The following is a 20,440-nucleotide window of genomic DNA, read 5'->3' as shown; positions in this document are numbered from 1 at the left end:
AAAAAAAAATTATAAAATTTTGGCCCAGATGCACTAAGCTTCAAAAAGTGATAAAATGGAGAGTGATAAACAACCAACCAATCAGTTCCTACCAGGTAGGAGCTGATTGGTTGGTTGTTTATCACTCTCTATTTTATCACTTTTGAAGCTTAGTGCATCTGGCCCTAAGTACCTTTTTACCTGTCAACCTTTTGACCATGACCACCCAATGCATGTGGACTATATGCTCTATCTAGACACTGTCTATCTATACATCGGAACTCATTATCCATGCAGGGTGCTGTCTACAAAATAAGTATAAAAAAAGGGAAATATGCATATACTGCAGTTAATAAAGTGGTCTTAATGAAATGTAGTATACATGTGCAAAGCCATCCTGTGATAAAATCCGGCAACTTTTCTGATTGCTGGCCATGGGCAAGTTGATTTGGCAGAAAGCTGGCATTTGGGGGAGGCAACAAGCTGTTTTCGGGGAGTGTCAGGGAAAAGGCACGCGTGCCAGGTGTTTTAAGGGAATATGTGTGACGTCAAGCTGCAGATTCACCATAAGCAGCCATGGGGACATGTAAAGTTTGGGGGAGGCAACAAGCTGTTTTCGGGGAGTGTCAGGGAAAAGGCACGCGTGCCAGGTGTTTTAAGGGAATATGTGTGACGTCAAGCTGCAGATTCACCATAAGCAGCCATGGGGACATGTAAAGGGGACATGTAAAGTATTACGCGTCCCCTCGCAGGGCTCGCTGCGCTCGCTACGCTTCGGGCTCGGTGGCTCGCTGCGCTCGCCACACTATATAAAATCGACTCCACGCCGACATGGATAGTGGGGGTATGAAAAGGTCGGGGGACGCGTACCGCTTGTGGTGAATCTGAATGCACTCATTTTGTGTACATTGTTACTTGTATAACCGTGTCATTTTATAAACAAAGGGTTAAGTGAAGCAGGACGGCCCGGCTCACCTGGACTTTCAGGTCCTAAAGGAGAAAGAGGCACTCCCAACACAGTACCCGGACAACCAGGGTATAATGGTCCGAAAGGCGTCAGTGGAGATTCAGGTAAGACAACATTCCTGGGAACTGTGGTCCAATAGTGCTGTAACATCATCATGCTGCTTTTATTCTACACTTAGAGCATTATGGGAAATTATTGATATACTTGCTACTATTATATATGAAGAGAACAAGGGATAGAGGTTCAGCGAATAAATATAAATGTGCAGGAAACAGTGTTTTTTGTAAAAAAAAATATTTATTACAAATGTGCACAGTAGCACTACACAGAATTTTTAATGGTACAGACAGTGAAACTTTTACATAGAAAAAGGAGAGATAACATATATATGACCTTTATATAATAAATCACTATATAAGAAAAATATAAAAATATGTTACTTTAAAAATGTAATAACATAACTTATCTAGTGGAGGAGTCAGCAGGCAGAACCCAATGCGTTTCATCTATTAGACTTCATCAAGAACCCTTAGTTCCCATTGGCTTGATATGTTGAATATTGTTATATATATTTAAAGTTGTGGACAAATATATATATTATAGGGTCTATAATTATCACAGGCCTGATGTATGATGATTATAAATGATGTGAAACTTTGTGTGGTACCATTATTTTCTGTCTGTATCTAACAGTAATACCAAAACCATGTATTTTTTAGGCTTACCTGGTATTCCTGGGCCTCCTGGAACCCCCGGGCCACCAGGAACCACCAATGTCATCCCTGGGTTACCTGGAGATCCTGGACCTGCTGGGCGAGATGGGGAGTCAGGTACGTGTAGCACCTGATCATCAGCTACATCATACATCCATCCAACTGATTAATATGGAGATCCTATTGTTTTTGCTATAAAAGTATCTAATTATAATTTGAACATTTTTTTTATAGCACAATATAGGAAAATACAAACTGTTAGAGTACATAAAGTACTTGGATATAGTCAGAGGCTTAGCCAGAACTTTGTTGGCCCCATAGGAACATCATGAAGGGGCCACAATCATAATGATTCCAGAGGTTTAACCACAATTTGCCTATTATATTGGCCATAAATAATTTGAATTGGTCATGCACCACCAAACCAGGACACCCCTGCAAGTCCCCAAAGGCAGGGGCGGATTTAGGGATGACGGCGCCCCTAGGCACAACAATAACGCCGCCCCCCACCCCCTGTCTAAGTATATATTTTTTTATTGATTACTTATAAGCCCTCATTTGATAATAGCCAATATAACGGATTTATAAAAAAAAGCCACTAACTGTGACATGATCTTTTATTATGAATACATAGTTACTAAGTAGGACAGTTTACAGGGGCAGTATCTGCAAGTGCTATCCATTTACACTCTATTTGAGATGGAATATAGTACAGTACAGTGGATATTTTGCAGTTATTGGTACATTTTGGGCTGACAGTACCATCACAGACATCCAAGTGCTGCCCCCAAACTTGTGCCGCCCCTAGGCACGTGCCTCACGTGCCTAATGGGAAATTCGGCTCTGCCCAAAGGTACCCCAGGGTGCTACGGCACACATAGAGGCATAACAGGAAGATCTTAAGTAGCTAAGGCTGGTACGCGGACACTGTCCCACCACTGACTGGGTACTATTTCCTGCCCAAGGTGGATTCCAGCCATACAAGGAATAGTATGCTTCAATATACTGTCAGCTAATGTACTGTATGTGTGCTTTTATTGTTCATTATGTATATAAGCATCACTCATGTCAATATAGTATAAACACAACAGGTGTGAAGTGGATATATATATATATATATATATATATATATATATATATATATTTGAAAAGACTAATTGCCACAAAATATTATGTATAACTGATTTCGTAAATGTTGGCATGTTTTCAGGATTGCCTGGCCTTCCTGGTCCTCGTGGTCCGTCTGGTCCAGCTACCAATCAAGGAGATACGGGAGATTCCGGAATACCTGGATCACCCGGAAGACCCGGTGCAAATGGAGAACAAGGGTTTTCGGGAAGTCCTGGAAGCTCTGGGGCCCCGGGAGTAAAAGGTGTGTGTGCAGCATGTGTATACACAAGTATGTATAAAATGTGTGTAAGTGTGAGTGCATGTGTACAAGGTCCATGTCCCTGCATGTCATTAATCTTCCTACCATCATGTTATATATATTGCAGTCTAGTCTATATCAACATCCTGTTGTAGATGTTTTTTGTATTATAAGTAAAGTGTGAAGAGCTTGAAATATCAGTTTAGTGCAGGGAATACTGTTGTTATGGATTCAATAGGTGAAATAACATGTTCAATTGCTGTCATATAAAGACAACGTTGAGTTATTGGATAGAAATAAATAATGTGTGTCTAATTTACAATGGGGGCTTTCATCTGAAAACCTGTTATTCAGCGTATACTCGTCAGACTATGAGGAGATTTGAATAACACTGAATTTCAGGGGCTGATGGAGAAAATGAGACTCCTTACTATCAGCCGGTTTTCAGGATAAAGGAAAATGGAAATATAGTATTAGCTAATGGGTAATCACATTATTTTATTTATGTATCTGCCAGAAGTTTACCATTTACTACATTTTCTTGCCATGATTAGGTCTTAGGGGTGATCCTGGATTCATTGGAGGTCCTGGTAGGGACGGTCCTGTAGGAGATATGGGATTTCCTGGACCGAAAGGAGAAAAGGGGAACCCAGGTTGGTATTATAACATCACCTAACAAAATCATTGTAAAACGTAATACAATTTTTTAAATTAATGAAATTAATGGAACTGGAGCTTTTTTAAAACAATTTTTATACATAAAATAAAGGTTGCTATTTGTATCTTTCCGAGCTATAATTTTTATTTACTTCGCACTTGTTTTTTTTCTTTTTTGAATACAAAAGCTTTACAATATGTATTGCGTAAGCAGAGAACAAAGGCACTTAATTCATACATGTAATGTTCAGTCTTCATATATCTTATTGACCATCAAATAATAAAGAGAAATGGTCATTCCCTAAATTCTTGCTGTGTTTTTCTCATAGGTTTACCAGGCCCAGAAGGACTTCCAGGTCTACCTCCACTTGACGATTTCCAGGTTCCTATTGGAACTCCAGGTCTGCCTGGAATTAATGGTTTTGATGGTGGGGCAGGAGACCGTGGCTTACAAGGAACAAAAGGACCAGTTGGTAAGGATATGGAATGCTGAGTAACATTTAAACATTGCGTTATTTACATGTACATTAAGCCTAACGCTTGCCTATATGCTGCTAAATTTTGGTTGAGCAATCAAGTCAACTATTGGATATTGGTTCATGGTACATTAACAAAATCAGATTTGTTAAGTATTATTTAAAATGATGATGGATGATGATATTTTAGGGGTCATGCCTCAACGTGGAAAAGCAAACAGACTTAGGCGGTATCGAATGTCAGATTCCAACTGTTGGAATGGCTCAACTTTCGCATGGCTTAACAGTTTCTTGACAGGCAGAATTCAAATTTCCGCCTGTGGAGTGGTGAAAAGGGAACATCCCGATGAAAACGTCCATGGATTGTCGAGAAACTTCGACAATTCACATCCGTTTCTGACAAAACAGATCCGACTGGTTTTAAAGTCGGATCTGTTTTGTCAAGATCCGCCTTCAATTCTGTTGGAAATTACAGCATTGTCGGAAATAGCGCCCAGGATTGAAGACTTCCCTTAGTCTTCAGGTATTCATACCACTCAGCATGGCTCTTGAACAGACGCATCATTGCAATATGGCCATTCTCATGCTATATGCAGAGTCTCATCAGCAATATGCAAAGTGTCTTGCTGGATATTTATCAGTCCATGTCCGTCTGCTGTATTGTACAGGACCTGTCTAATACTGTCTCCTTTCCATGTGGCATATGGCGATTATAATGCATGCTATTCTTTACATTAGGTGGAAAAGGTTTTTCTGGCAGACCGGGTCAAATGGGAAGGAATGGGTCACCAGGTGCCCCTGGCTTTATTGGTGATCCTGGTGATCCTGGCACTTTTGGACTCCCTGGATTTGAAGGTAAGCTTTTTTTTATATGAGGGCTCCATGTCTGGGGCGTATGTCTGAAGATGCTCACTGTTGGGTATCAGTAGTATTAATGTTACTACTAGATTCCAATGTCTTGAGCAGCAGTCTACTGAACATTACATTTTAAGTTTTGTCAGCCTTATCTGATCTAATATATGTAAATGTAATGGAATATGCTCATAACCATACTGGGATTTGTAGCCTGACAAAGGTCACCTGCAGGATTCGGTCATGTGTGAGTTTGAACTTTGCTGACAGTTGTAGACAGGGTGAGGGCTGTGTCCCATGCAGCAGGTAAGCCTTGGGTGCGGTGGGGTCTCTGACTCATACGTCACTGCAGATTAATGGCTTTATTCAGACCTGTTCACTAGTCTGCATATACTCGCAGCCTAGCGAATAGGTCAGCCCCTGACGCCCACGCCACCCGCATCCCCTGGCTAGCATGCATGGGGATGTGTATGAGAACTCATCTGCTTACATGCAGCTGAAGGGAAGAGAAATCATTTTATGGTCACCAAACATCAAATGATTTTTCTCCCCTTTTGGAAATAAAAGTCAGTGAAGACTGACGTTTATTTCAGATAGAGGTGGCCCAAATGGGGGCGGGCTCTGATGTCATGTGACATCAGCCAGCTGCCCCGAGCAGGCATTAGGACACCTGCGTTCCCAGGGGAACGCCCAGTGTTTTCATGGGGATGCCCATAACATTCTGGGTGTTCCCCTGCTCCAGCCCCGTCGGCCTCCGCCCGCCCCCTCTGGAGTGAACGGCTCGGCGACTGTGAAATTTGATGTCACTACCACATGGGTCTGATGTTTGGGAATGTCACTGTTCCAGCTTAATGCCACGTGACTATGATAGAGGCAATACAACTTAGACGATCAAAGTCGATTTGAAGTTGACTATTTAAAATATAAATGTATGTATAATATAATAATATTAATATAATATTAATATAATTCCTACATTATAAATAAAAGAAATACAAGTAAAAGAATACGTATAAACCACTGATACAGCGTATAAGCATAATTAGAATTGACAAATAAATAAGCAAATGGTCGACAGTTATTAGGTCAACAGTCAATAGGTCGACTACCACTGGTCGACAGGCAAAAGGTCGACACCTGAAAAAGGTGGACCTGCGCTAGATCGACATGGCCAAAAGGTCTAAATCTCCACGGAAGTCATGCGGGGTGATTGGCGTGGCAGCGATGGGCGTGGCTACAGCTGTACATCTCTGATTTCTATGATGATCAGATGCTGCACTGCACAGAAGGGGAGACACTGGCCATTGTTGCTGTTCGTCTATGTCATATGTTAGATGTACTGTATGACATGTTTGGATAGTAGCAAACCTAAATCCCGAAGATTTCGTTCATGTGTAGCATTAAATCATAGCTATATATTTAGTACTGTATTAATTCTACATCAATACATGTGTGTTTAATGGCTGCAGGTTCCCCGGGAAAGCAGGGCACTGCCGGATTACCTGGTATGCCTGGGCGGAGTGTGAGTGTTGGTTACACTCTAGTAAAACACAGCCAGGCTGAGCAGATTCCTCCGTGTCCTATTGGAATGAACAAACTTTGGGATGGATACAGTTTGCTGTATGTAGAAGGGCAGGAGAAGGCTCACAACCAAGATCTGGGTGAGTAAATGACCAGACACTGAGGGCAATGTATTCCTCAGCTACGCTTAACATTCACTTTATTTCACAGATAGAGTTTGGTGTGTCTGGCATAATAAGGCGCATATTTGTTGTAGGAGTGACTGTACCTGAAGTGTTAGACCCTGGAGTAAAGCAATGGCAAGGGGAAGAAGTGCCCTAACTACTCATTATGGTGTCCTGTTCCAGAAAGAGCATTGGTGCCTCCCCCCAATATTGTAAAGGGACAGTCTTGTGGTACATGGTCTAGCGGGGAAGGGCCAAGGCCAAACTACAGTACCCCCACTTTACATTACACCAGACAGAAGTACACATTGGGCCTTATTCTGGTTGAGTCGGATGGCTCCGAATGCGAACGGATGGCCGATGGTTGGTGTTTGCGCTTGTGTAGAGGCGTATCTGCGCATGTGCAAACGCCTCACACGTACGAACACGGCGTGAGTTCCGTACAGAAAATGATCATACGGAACCAACCGATGTGGGTGGAGAGGGGCGTGAAGGGCTGTTTAGGCTCATTACCATATGCGTACTCCCTGCGTTTCATGGGCATTCCCACGAAAATGCTGGGCGTACGTATGGTAATGCGGCCGTGACGCACGTGTGGGGGGCGGACAACTGACCTAGCCGGATGTCAGCTGCCTGTCCATATCCCTGCTTTCATTCGGAAAAATGTCTGTGTGGTCTGGAGCACTCGGTGCTGCCTGACCACTCGGTCCATCATTCGATGGTCGGCGACCATCAGAGGATGGGGGAGGTTTCCACAGATGGAGGAGGTGTTCACATGAAACATCCGCTCGTGGTCCGTTCGCTCTGCGTTTTACCGCATTCGGACGGTGTGAGCGATCCGTATGGTAGGCGGGGCTAAGAACACTCGGTGGCCGTCCGAAAATACGCATCCGTCCGATTCAACTAGAATGAGGGCCATTGTTACCACAGAGTAGAAATGCCCCTTTCACATGGCAACATAAGTAATGCTCCATACACATTATGTCACACAGTAGAAATCCCCCTGTACACATTATGCCACACAGTAGAAAGAGAGAAAAGAGCGCAGACAGAAGGAGAAGCACTATCTCCTCCAGTATGTTAGCAAAGACTATGCACTGTCAAATATGCGGCATTCATGTAAAGTGCAGGTAGCAGGGGGCAGACAGAGGCGGGTGCACTATCTCCTCCTCCAGCATGAAAGGAGTATTCACAGCCCGATATGCAGTATGCAGATAGCAGGGGGCAGACAGAAGGGCACACTATTTCCCAGAGAATGTAAGTATTGTGCCCAGACACATGCAGGGCTTAAAGTGGTCCTGGATAAGTGTTGGGATGCATTCCCCTCTGCCACCTAATTCCTCCCCCTCTCCTCCCCCCATTAGTCAGAGCTGGGGCCAGTGCTAGAGTTTTGCACAGATGAGCTTAAGGCATTAAGGTACACATACACGGTGCGATCCTGCTTTGCGAAGCGATGCAGGTTCCTGCGCATCGCACATAGCTAAGCATTAAAAGTATGTGCTGCGTGTACTTTTATAACTAGATCGCATTGCATGCATTTTGAACTAGATGCATGTTGTATAAAATGCTCTTGGTGGTCAGACTTTCCCTGTTTCCTGTTTTAGGTCTTGCCGGCTCCTGTTTACCCCGGTTTAGCACCATGCCTTTTATTTATTGCAACATCAATGAGGTGTGCTACTACGCCAGCAGGAATGACAAGTCTTACTGGCTCTCTACCTCGGCTCCAATCCCTATGATGCCAGTGTCCAGCTCGCAAATTAGAGACTACATCAGTCGCTGCTCTGTGTGTGAGGCTCCTTCTCAGGCTGTGGCTGTTCACAGCCAAGATAACACAATCCCACAATGCCCTGAAGGCTGGAGAAGTCTCTGGATAGGATACTCTTTTCTAATGGTAAATATATTGGTCGTTCCGTGATATACTCAGTACTTTTTTATATTGGTAAACAGTGATCGTATGCAGCATGTTATATAGGGGGTTATTTCTCAGAGCTCAGAGAATGATACAATTGTGAGAAATAATCTCTTCTACCTTACATATTAGGCCCTTTATTTTATAAATGACAATTAGAAGCCAATTGGTTGGTACTTTATATTTCACAATTTTATCAATCTCCAAACTACCGTAAATACCCTCCATCTGCTTAGTAGAATGGTACATAAAACAATTTGGGATTACTATCTATCCTGCTAGGATGCGGGGTGAGCAGGGGCAGTGGCTGTTATACCTAAAAAGGGTCTGTGGCCTCAGTGAGGGGGCGCGGCCCTTCAATTGTAGTTTGATAGCAAACTACAATTGTGTGGCGGACACTGTTCCTCAAGTCCCCCAGTAGCATATTTCATCCAGCCAACATAGTGGGAAGACCGTGTGAGCAGAAGCCGTTTTCCAGTGACATTCCATCTCCTGGCGGACACCGCATCCTGGACTACCCTGGTGACTACAACCCAATATAGTCCACTAGGGCAAAATACCAGCAGAAAAGCGGAAGCCTATGGTTCATTTTTTCCTCCAAACGGCCTACATTATTCCGTGATAAATAGTGAGGATCAACATCACTTGTCAAAAAAGTGGACTTTCCTGGATCTAAAGGTCAACAACAGGAAGACCAGATTAGAGTTTGCCAAACAACATCTAAAAACGCCTTTTCAGTTCTGGAACAACATCCTATGGACAGATGAGCCAAAGATGAACTTGTACCAGAGTGATGGGAAGAGAAGAGTATGGAGAAGGAAAGGAACTGCTCATGATCCAAAACATGCCACCTCATCAGTGAAGCATGGCGGTGGTAGCGTCATGGCGTGGGCATGTATGGCTGCATATGAAACTGGTTAAATTGTATTTATTGATAATGTGACTGCTGACAAAGTGCCAGATGTACTAAGCTTGAAAAGTAATAAAATGGAGAGTGATAAACATCGAGCCAATCAAGCCTAACTGCCATGTCACAAGCTGTGTTTGAAAAATGATTGGTTGGAAATGTACAGTATGGTTCATTTTTTTACACACTGTGCCGCTTTCCCCCTGCCCACCACTGCCTGCGGGGGGAGGATGGCTTTGCATAGCACAAAGCCATCCTCCCTTCTCTATGGAGCATTGGGAAACGCCTGACTGAAGTGGCTCCAATAAATTGTGCAATTTAAGATAGTTTGTGAGGCGAGAGTAGGCAATTCTCCCAAGTAGCTTGTAGGGGCATGAGGGCTGAGAAATGGGAAGGTAGTTTGGTAATTAGAAGCCAATGGATGTACAACAAAATATGTATATAACCCTACACTTGTGTATAGACTTCTATCTCAATTATTGCTCATAAACTATGTTTTGCTTTAGTTTCCTATTTAAAGCCTATGTTGACTACAGTTATTATTTCTCACTTCCATAGCACACAGCTGCCGGTGCAGAGGGAGGTGGTCAGTCCTTGGTGTCCCCTGGATCATGCCTTGAAGATTTTCGGGCCACTCCATTCATTGAATGTAATGGAGCTAGAGGAACCTGCCACTACTTTGCAAACAAGTACAGTTTCTGGCTCACTACAGTGGAAGAAACACAGCAGTTTGGTGGAGCTCCGCCACCTGAAACACTGAAAGCTGGGCAGCTTAGAACACGCGTGAGCCGCTGTCAGGTGTGCATGAAGAACTTGTAGCACTCTTGCCTTACCAAGAACTCCGTCATTACCAAATTTCCAGCCTTGGTCGGTGTATAGAAATGGCTACCAGGCTGTCCAACCTGCAGCAAGTTTGTCTCGGAGATTGGAGATGACAGCAAGGCACTTTCTTAGGGAATAACACAAATATTTTATGTAAACTCATTGAATGAATGAGTGAAACGCTGTACAATGATGAAGTATGGACAGGTTACATTTTGGAAAGTAAATATTTTAAAAGAAAAATGGTGCTAACCTTTTAGATTTATTGTTTGTCTTCCAGTGATATAATATTCATGGCTACCTCAGAAAGGCCTCTTGTATTTTCACATCTATGTTCACATTGATATTCTGCTATGCTTGGAGTATCTGGCGCCGAAATGCCAGTGAACTTGAATATGGCTTTTGCCTGGATCACTTTTTCTATATATTGTTCTGACCTCAAAGGGGGGTGGTGTGTGTGTGTGTGGGTGGCAGCCAGTAGCAATTCAAGTGTTGCACCATTTGAGCCCGCACAGCCGCTGGTGCAGACATTACTGTTATGCTGCTCCATTTTGACTGGCTGATAACTAGTATCCTATTCACTTACATGACTGCTCAAGGGCAGCCTCAAGGTAGAACATTGCCACCATTTCTCACGCCCATTACTTACATAAGCAGTTACGTTTAATTGAAGAGACCGAGTTGTGATAGTACTTGGTATTGAGGACGACAGTATATTTACACTATATTAAATTATTTGCTTTAAACATGAATAGAATTTCTAGCAATATATTGTTGCACAGCAAATCATCACATTATATTGTTGTAGAAATGTACTTTAGGGCTTTGTCACATGGTGCCCTGGATATCAGTGCTGCCTGAATGCCTGTCACATAACAGCAGGCATTGCAGTTCCAGCATATTGCTGGTATGTTGGATGCCTACTGTATTGTATCTGTGCTGCACATTCAGTCAGCCAAGTCACACCTCATCACTTACCCCCCTTCAGAGCCCATATACAGTATGAGGAAGTGTTACATGCATTTATGATCAATGTTCCATAAGAAAACTCCTAAAATGGTTGTCATTGACTCTTCTGCTGCCAGTTCATAGCTGATGTTACATTAGCATTTTCTCCATATATGCAGTTATAGTTGATATAACATTGTCCTGCAACGATATATATTTTTGTTACATTTTGTTGACCACTAAAACCCCGTCTTTATGAGGTAGCCTTGGTGCATTTATTTTGTAGTAATATACATTTTCATTCACAGAGATCACTGTACAAGCTAAAAATAATACCATATTGTATGTACATTTTAGTTAAGATTTGTCTCCTACTGTAGTTAGTATTTACTTTATAGAGCTTTTATTCCAGAACCATTTGTATTGTTTTGCATTATAGCAGATATATTCCTCTGAATACAGGTCCACATGCAGGACTACTGGGTGAACCGCTGTTGTACTCTATGACTATACAATAGCATCAAACACATGGAATGTCTAATGACAGGAACAGTAATGCCATATAAGGGAATATTGTGCTGGAAAGTCTGGTGCGCTCTAATGCACTGTGTAAATGTTCAATAAAACTGATCCCTAATTAAAATGGTGTCTTTAAAGGCTAACTGTACTTTTATGGAGTCTTTTCAAGGGTTAAATGGGCAAAATACACCCCAAGTGCCTGATTAAGGGATGTAAAGCAAAAATATCAAATTTGTAAGCTTTCGAGCAGGGCCCTCCTACCTCTATATTGGTCTGTTATTACCCAGTTTGTTTTATTGTTGTTGTTTCCAAATGTAAAGTGCAGCGGAATATTCTGCGCTATAAAATAAACTGCAAATAAATAGTAACATAGTAACTGTCCACATGGGCTAAACCATGTTACACTGTAGGTGGGCAGATGTAACGTGTAAAAAGATGTGGATTTGGGTGAGGTATGTCCAAGCTGAAATCTAAAATAAAGCGGTCTAACATTTGTGGCCTACATGCAAAGGCAGTCAGTATTTACCCTACAGAGAAAAAAATATATAACTGTATTGCACCCCTTGCATTGCAGTATGGTTTGTTCCAGATACAAAGCCGCTTTTGTGGTTTTATTTCCAGATCAGAATCGTGCCCTAAAATGTGGACATATGGACAGCAGCGTATGAAAATTGACTGCACTCTTTAAGCTCCCCTATGGGTGCAGCATAGTCAGGCTTGACTATCAAATGTGAACCAGCCTAATCAACAGCAACTGAATCTCCTAAGGGCTATTTCACAAACACTCCGGCTCCTGCCGGGCGGCGAAATCCCGCACGGCCAAAAGCCGTGCTGTGCACAGTAGTTGTTAATGGACACTATTGTGTTCATTCACATGGTACAGCCACGGCCCGGCTGCAGCCGGATCCCACCACTGAAAGGGACGGCTGCAGGGCTGTGACCATCCCCACCATTCTAAACTACTGAGTGTGGCACAGCTTCCTGGCCGTGCGGGTTTTCGCCGCCTGGCAGGAGCCGGAGTGTGTGAAATAGCCCTAAGGCAGCGGTTCCAAAATCCTGTAATCAAGCATGGCTTTTTTTGTAAAACCTGGACTGTAAAGGTCCATACACACTGGGCGACTATGCCCAGCGTGTATGGACAGCGATGATGTCAATCATCGCTGCGGGGAAAGTGACTCAGTGCATACACATTGAACGGCTTTCCCCCTGCCCGGCGCAGACGGAGGGGGGAGGACGGCGTTGCATAGCACAGAGCTAAAAGCCGCACAAACAGGCTGTTTTGAGCGGCTTTCAGCTCAAAGTCGACCAGTGTGTATGGGCCTTTAGGATGCCTTGAGGACTGAGTTTAGGAATTGCTGAACTAGGGATTTAAGCCTATAAAAAATGTTTCCAGCACTGGCTTTTAGGCTCCGTACACACGGAGCAATATATTGCTCAGTGTCCCGTTTTCATCAGCGACCAAAGATGGTCACTGATGAAAGGAGACTCTGCCTGGGGAAGCCAGACAGGGAAAGAGCTGATTGCAGGGGGAAGCCGCTGGTTGCGGGAGCATGCTCCTGCGACCAGCAACCACCCCAGGGCTGGTCGGGGGAGCGCGCTCCCGGCGTCAGTTGCCCCATATACACGGGTATATGGTCGCTCAGAGACCATGGGCTTTATTCTGGTTCACTCTTAGAGGCAAATTCCTTCTCAAATGGATAAAACCATGTGCACTGCAGGTAGGGCAGATGTAATGTGCATAGGGAATTAGATTTGGGTGAGTTATTTTGTTTCTGTGCAGGGAAAATACTGGCTGCTTTATTTCTACACTGCAATATCGATCTCACTTTGAAGAAAAACCCCACCCAAATCTAACTCTCTCTGCACATGTTATATCTGCCCCACCTGCAGTGCACATGGTTTTGTCCATTTGAGAAGGAATTTGCCTCTAAGAGTGAACCAGAATAAGGCCCCATGCGATAATGGCTGAAATTGCACCGTGTATATGGGGCTTTAGAGCTGACAATGTGGCAATGCATGGGATATTGTGGAGCGGATTCCATAGGAAAAATGTTATTTGTCAATTTCAATCGAAAGAAGTATCAAAAGTTCAACAGCTGCTAAACGTATTTCCCCTATGAATGCTGCACTGGTGGGGATGTAGTGAATATTCCAGAATTCACCATCCCACGTATCAGAATATCGTTGGCGGCATCCCTTAGTACTGGGGATAGTTTTATCCGTCAGGATAGTGACAGTCAGGGATATCTATACCATCCTTACTGACATCATTACATCATGCCAGGATCACTCACAGGGTCTGATTCTAATTTGAAAGTAAATAAAAAAACAAAAACAAGTAACTTTGTATCTGGAACAAACCATGTTGCAAAGCATGAGGAGCAAATAAATTTCTATTTTCTCTATGCAGGGTAAATACTGGCTGCTTTTGCATGTAATATAGCCAACAAAAGACAGCTTGGACATGCAAAGTCATCAGCGATAAACGATATAGGGCATACACATTGTGAAATAAGTGGCCACACCCAGGTGTATGCTGCCAGTAACAATACATAAAATCTCCCTGCACGTGTAAAAGATCAGTAAAAGCGACAAACGGCCAATGGGAAAGCACATCGGTATCGTGTAAGAACATACACAGTGGGTAATTGACGTGATTTGTCATTATTGTCCACATTCTATTGTGTACACTGCTTTACTTGTACACTGCATTGTAACATTTCAGTTTGGACATACCCCACCCAAATCTAAATCTAGCTGCAAACGTCACTTCACCCCTCCTGCAGTGCACATGGTTTTGCCCAGAAGCAGTTACTTGCTTTTTTATGCTTTACTTCAGAATCTGGCCCATAGTGTAAAGCTGCTGGAATAGGTCTTGTGGTTAATCTGACATAGGAGTATACCTCTCAGTGATAGAATAATAAAGTGTTACAAATGCTTCGTTACTTTTCTACTGCCTCATTTACCAGACTTAATGCCCATACACACTGGGGGATTTTTGAGCTAAAAGCAGCTCAGTTTGCCGTTTGAGCTGCTTTTAGCACAAAAGCCGACCAGGGTGTATGGCCTGGTGATGAGTGGTGAGAACCGATGTGCTCTCCCGCATCATCGCCGGACGCTGACGCTCATAAGCTAGTATTACCACCCCTGGGAAAATCGTTCAGACTAGCGAAAATCGCAGTGTGTATGCACCTTAACTGTTCATATTATTGCAGCCATTTTTTGCACAGTAATGTACAGGTGTCTTGTGAGCAATAATTATTTATTTATACATACATACATACATACATACGATACCAAACCTGAGTGCAGAAAATGTTATTGTGTAGTAAAAAATAAAATGTAACCACAGCATCATTACACTCCTCCACATAGCGCCAATCCGTCTCCTCTCAATACAGTCATAAACACAACGCTTTACAAAGTAGCTATAAGAGAAAAAGTCCTAGTCTGTTGAAAACAGATCATATTGCACAATAAATAATCATGCTAACTATACTGCTCTTTGCAGAAAACAAGCTCTAAAAAATTTACTTATCACCTACACATATTGGAGGCAGCCATTTTGTGATGTCATCTTATATTCATGCCAATGCAGCCTATCAATTACATGGGAGGTAATAATATTGCATCTACTCACAAAATGGTTGCCTACGCTACGTAGGAGACAGGGGCATTTTACATAAATATGTAAATATATAAAAGCAGAACAAAAAGCTAGTCTTTGGGCAGAATTCAATACTGGGGTCGAGAGGTGACAGCGAGCAGTGCTGCCTGCTCGCTGTCACCGCTCGCCCCATCAGTATTCAACTGACCCCCAGCATACGCCGATTCCCCCTCGCTCCGTTTTTTGGATCGAGGGGGAATCAGCGTATTTTGGAACAGGAGCAGCAAGACTCGCAGCTAAAAGCAGCAGGCTCCCTGTTTGGGGGAATCCTCGCTGTCCTGTGACAGTGAGGATTCCACTGGAACATTAAATAAATAGAGTGAGTGGCCGGTGTGGGGGTTAACCAGCGAGGATCGCTGGTTTTCTGCAATCCCTGCCATTTAACCCCTCACCAGCCGCTCGCCCCTGCCCTTTGTCTCTTTTGCTGCTTAACAGAAAATGGAAAAAGTAAAAGGCATTTGGTGCATTTTGATTTGTTGCATACGAAATGTCTGTCTTTGTGTATGCCCATGTGTCATGTTGCAATGGGTTTGTGTAAAAGGCTTGGCACAAGTGCAGTAAGTGATTGTCAGTAAGTTATGCAAACTGTTACAGTTATAAAAAGACCATTACTTACCAATCATGAAAAAAATGACTATTAGACATTTCTCAGACACTGCAACATAAAAAATATAATACAGAATGCTGGCTGGATCTTAACATATACGCTTATAGAATTACTCCTTACCAGAGAGGGAAGACCACAGGTCGCCCTCAGTGAAAAAAGGGTCAATAATATATACACATATAAACACATTTGTGTTAAAATTCTTGCAAGAAAAATACAGTCTTCTTTTTCCCAGCATGGAAGTGTTAAGACAAAACAAATACATAAAATGGTACAGGTCAAGGTATTGCAAAAACTAGATACTTAACCGTTCTGTTGCTACTATTATACTGCAAAGTACATTGGCAATGCCTTCATTCAATACGAGACACACTGAGTGAGACTATAAACACTCTGCTGTGTGTCTGAGAGATAGGAGCTTGCAGGGAACAGGCGCAATTGTCATTTGACATTTCCAAACAGAGCAGGCAGTCCTGCCAAGAGTCCATTGCTGCAAGTATTGTGCTCTGTACTCTGAGGTGATGTTTGAGGCACTTTCTGGTTAGCAAAGCTTGTACTATTATAAGTCCATCGGTAGTGCAGAGACTGGCGTACCCCATTACACACTAAGGATTTCAAACTCTTCTTCCATATCAAATAGTTTATCAGTAGATTCAATGAGTTCTACAGAAAGAAAAAGAAAACATTAAACATCCAATAGTCAACCATTTTGGAGGAGGAAAAAGCACCTACGGTAAGTTTTTGCTGAGGTGTAAATATGACGTGTACCCAAAAGACAACTTTTTTTTTAATTGCATTTCAATGGAATAAGACGAACACAGTTTTTTTCTAGTTTATACATCCAAAAGAACAACAGTATTCTGTTTAGTAGAACCTGTGCATTAGTGCATTAACATTGCAGCTGTTCAGCAAGTTTTCTTTGTGCAGAATCGCAGTTGTACAATGAAACACGTCCTAAAAATGGTTATGACACGCCTATGTTTTTGCTCCCACTCCACGTTTCCTCCCCAAATGGTCCTTGACTGTTAATTACTTTGTAAAGAATTCCTTACTGCGAGTGGTATATCTAAAGGTACCTTGGTGCGTGCGCAGTCCGAGGGTGATACATGCTTGGCTGGCCAATAACCATAAATATCGGCACTGCTTACATCTCTTAACGAGACCCTGAAAGAAGAACAACTCACAGGTGTCTGTACAACGCCCCACTTCAGGAATATCTCTCAAGATCCCTGAACTACTGGGATCATTGTAGAGCAACCAAATACTCTTCCTTCTGTCTATTTTGTGCATGGAACGGTGATCTCTTCATTCATTATTAGGGCTGTGCGCATGCATACACACACACCTAACCATCTGTGGGCATGCTTGGCGTGACTACTTGCTGAACATGGCTACATCTGTACACCAGTTTTACAAGCCAAATAACCCCCTTTGAACAGTGGCGTAACTAATAATTTGGCACACAAACCCGTCCCCCTGTGCACCACCCCCCTGTGCACAACCCCCCAGGGTACACAAACCCCCCCCCGTTACCTCTGAGTCCGGCGCTCCTGTCTGCGGGGGTCCCGGCTACTGTTGATGAGAGGTGACACTCAGAAAATGAGTGTCACCTCTCATAAGCATCAGTAGCCGGGACCCACGCAGACAGGAGCGCCAGCGGCAGGTAACGGCCCCCATGTCCCCCAACCTCCTTACCACCCGCTGAACAGTGGTGTAACTATAGTCCCGCAGCCCCCCCGGCGCCCACACACTCTCAGTGCCTCTCCGCCACCGCGGGGGTTGCGGGACAATAGTTACGCCACTGCCTTTGAAGCAACATGGACTTTGCAGTTCAGCCTGGCAAACATGCTGCCAGAGACTATTTCATTAATATATGCTTCTCATTTGTATCACTGATGCAACAATAGTATATTGCAAGGGTAGTACTGGCGCTGGCATTTCATGTGCGTCTGTGTGTGACTCATGCCTCATACCACCTATTGTTATGCTTTATCCCGGAGTTTATTTCAATTCCTTTGTGACAAAAATACTCATTTTGTATCCAGGGCACACTGTAAGCAACATTGTATGAGGCCACAATGAAAACGGTAAATGCAGGAAAAAGGTATTATTTCAGTCATATACAACCACATTCATTCCTATGGCTCAATCATGAATGGAAATCAGATCTGCCCCTGGTCAGGAGTCATAGATTATCAATAGACAGAATGTAGCAGGTAAAATAATGAGAATTAATACTGTATGATACCTGGTTCCAACCAGGCTTCATAACACTTCCCCCTCCTCCTCTCCACTGTGTTGGCATGAGTGTGGTCAGGTGGGTGACCATGCTTACATTTGGTGGACTTGTCCTAGGGTTACTGGTATAGGTTCAGAACCTTTGGGATGGAATACTGTACATAGGGAGATAATCTACCAACATCAGTTCCCCCAATTTCTTGACGGCTTCGCCGGCACTCCCAGTTTAGTAATTCTTCTAGTAAACCTATTCTTCATGTGCTCCATGCTACAAGATGCTCCTTAGCAAAGGTTTGGAAACAGTTTTCCCCCTCCACCCATGCACCCAACATCTCTGTGAGAGATGTTCAAAATATCCGCTAAAAATGCCAGCGTCGCTCACGTTTGTTATATAAATTCAAATAAAAATGTTGTGTAAACAAAAGATTATATTTCCTATATAAGGTAAACATTACAAGTCATTTTGATGAATTAAAATGTTTGCTTGGCAATTTCCACACCTATTTTGACAAATTAACTTGGTACAGAAAGGGTTAAAGCCAACATTTTGTTTATTGCTACTATGGAGAAAATGACTTTTTTCCTCTTCAGAATAAAGTGGACAGGTTTAATCAGGTTTGGGACCCACGGATTCATTTTGTTTATGCTCTGCTCCCCATCTCTGAGATTTATCTGAGTTTCTTTGACTATTACTAGGTTTATATACTGTAGTTCTACTTTAATGCCTAGTCTTATATTTACATTATGGAACCCTAGTATTGTTTTCAATAAGTTTGTATCTGGTTGACTATACATATTCTCTCCAGGTCTACTTTGACGAGCTACAATAACTGGTTTAATTTTGACATTTATTACTCCTGATTATTCTGTACTTTGGGCCTCATTCAAGCCCGATCGGAAGGAGCCTAATTCGGCCCTGTCCTGTGGTAGGGGGTCTGCACATATGCAGACCGCCTGTACGAAAGCATTAGGCGAATATCACAGTCACCAAGGTGTTTGCATGGGTAGGGGAGGGAGGGGGATCAGCATCAGGGGAACACCCAGTGTTTTATCGGCATCCCCATGAAAACGCTGGGCGTCACCCTGGTAATACAGGCGTGGTGTTCCCTCCTCGGGGAGGGCAGATGATGTCACATGACATGACGTCAGGCCCCGTCCCCTTTTCGCCAATCTCCGATGGAAATAAAAGTCCGTTTTCAGTGACTTTTTTTTACTAAAGGGGAGATAAATCATACGATGGTCGTGGAGGAGATGTGTTCTCAGACGTTCGGCGGGTTGGCTGGCAACACTGACCTGTTCGCTAGGCTGCAAACAGGTCTGAATTAGGCCATTTGTGAGCTCCTTTTGCAGAGTTTGGCCTCCATTTCCCCTCTCTCCTAACCTCTCCATTTTCTTTCCTCAATATAATGGCTATGCATGAAAATTTGTTTAATACCTTTTTTATGTGTTCATTAATCTTCTTATTAGGCTCACCATCCTTATACTTATTGTACTAGCCTACTCCTAAGACTTGTTCTTCTGTATTTTTGGAATCCCAAATATAGATTATTGATAAAAAAATTTATGGCGCACAACCGGCATGTTTTCTTGATAAAATATAAGGTGTGATAAACTGAAATTTGTATAACTGTCAGTCACTTTTCACTGGTTAAATCTGACTAACCTGCGCCTGTAGTGGTGACCTCTGGTTTTGTTGGTGGTATGAAAGGAGGCCAGTGAGGCGGGTGCTTTGGTACCAGTTCGAACATCCGCAAACTCTGATGCTTTAAGATTTCCTAGTGATAAAAAAGGGGTGTGGTTCATTAGGTAGACAATGTATAGATCAAAGGTTCTCAAACTCGGTCTTCGGGAGGCCAAACAGTGCATGTTTTGCAGGTCTCCTCACAGAATCACAAGTGAAATAATTAGCTCCACCTCTAAATCTTTTAAAATGTGTCAGTTAGTAATGAGCGCACCTGCCGGGTGACCTGGAAAACGTGAACTGTGTGGAGTCCTGAGGACCGAGTTTGAGAACCACTGGTCTAGGTCGACATGCACAAGGACAATAGGAAAAGAAAGACACAATCAAAAGTCAACACAGAATAGGTCAACATAAGTTTCTCATGGTTTTTGGTGTTAATGTTGA

The 20,440-nt window shown here is 43.0% G+C and overlaps 2 protein-coding genes across 6 annotated transcripts in view; one reads left to right on the top strand and one right to left on the bottom strand.

Moving 5' to 3' along the window:
- The window catches only part of COL4A6 (collagen type IV alpha 6 chain), a 279,946-nt gene extending 268,019 nt beyond the window's left edge, over nt 1-11,927 (top strand). For all 5 annotated transcript variants that reach the window (XM_083159360.1, XM_083159361.1, XM_083159358.1 and 2 more), the window contains 9 exons: nt 925-1,050; nt 1,666-1,776; nt 2,870-3,031; nt 3,583-3,681; nt 4,015-4,158; nt 4,900-5,016; nt 6,483-6,674; nt 8,303-8,589; nt 10,073-11,927. In XM_083159360.1, coding sequence (XP_083015486.1) covers nt 925-1,050; nt 1,666-1,776; nt 2,870-3,031; nt 3,583-3,681; nt 4,015-4,158; nt 4,900-5,016; nt 6,483-6,674; nt 8,303-8,589; nt 10,073-10,333 — 1,499 coding nt within the window. In that variant the 3' untranslated portion in view covers nt 10,334-11,927. The remainder of the gene's footprint in view (nt 1-924; nt 1,051-1,665; nt 1,777-2,869; nt 3,032-3,582; nt 3,682-4,014; nt 4,159-4,899; nt 5,017-6,482; nt 6,675-8,302; nt 8,590-10,072) is intronic.
- Nucleotides 11,928-15,048: 3,121 nt separating this feature from the next.
- The window catches only part of ATG4A (autophagy related 4A cysteine peptidase), a 35,724-nt gene continuing 30,332 nt past the window's right edge, over nt 15,049-20,440 (bottom strand). Inside the window, exons 12-13 of the mRNA XM_083159356.1 lie at nt 19,979-20,090; nt 15,049-16,740 (exon numbers count right to left, since the gene is read on the bottom strand). Coding sequence (XP_083015482.1) covers nt 16,676-16,740; nt 19,979-20,090 — 177 coding nt within the window. The 3' untranslated portion in view covers nt 15,049-16,675. The remainder of the gene's footprint in view (nt 16,741-19,978; nt 20,091-20,440) is intronic.

The sequence above is a fragment of the Crinia signifera genome, chromosome 9 (assembly GCF_055691185.1).
Source record: "Crinia signifera chromosome 9, ASM5569118v1, whole genome shotgun sequence".
Lineage (NCBI taxonomy): Eukaryota > Metazoa > Chordata > Amphibia > Anura > Myobatrachidae > Crinia > Crinia signifera.
This window is presented reverse-complemented; position numbering and strand designations above follow the sequence as displayed.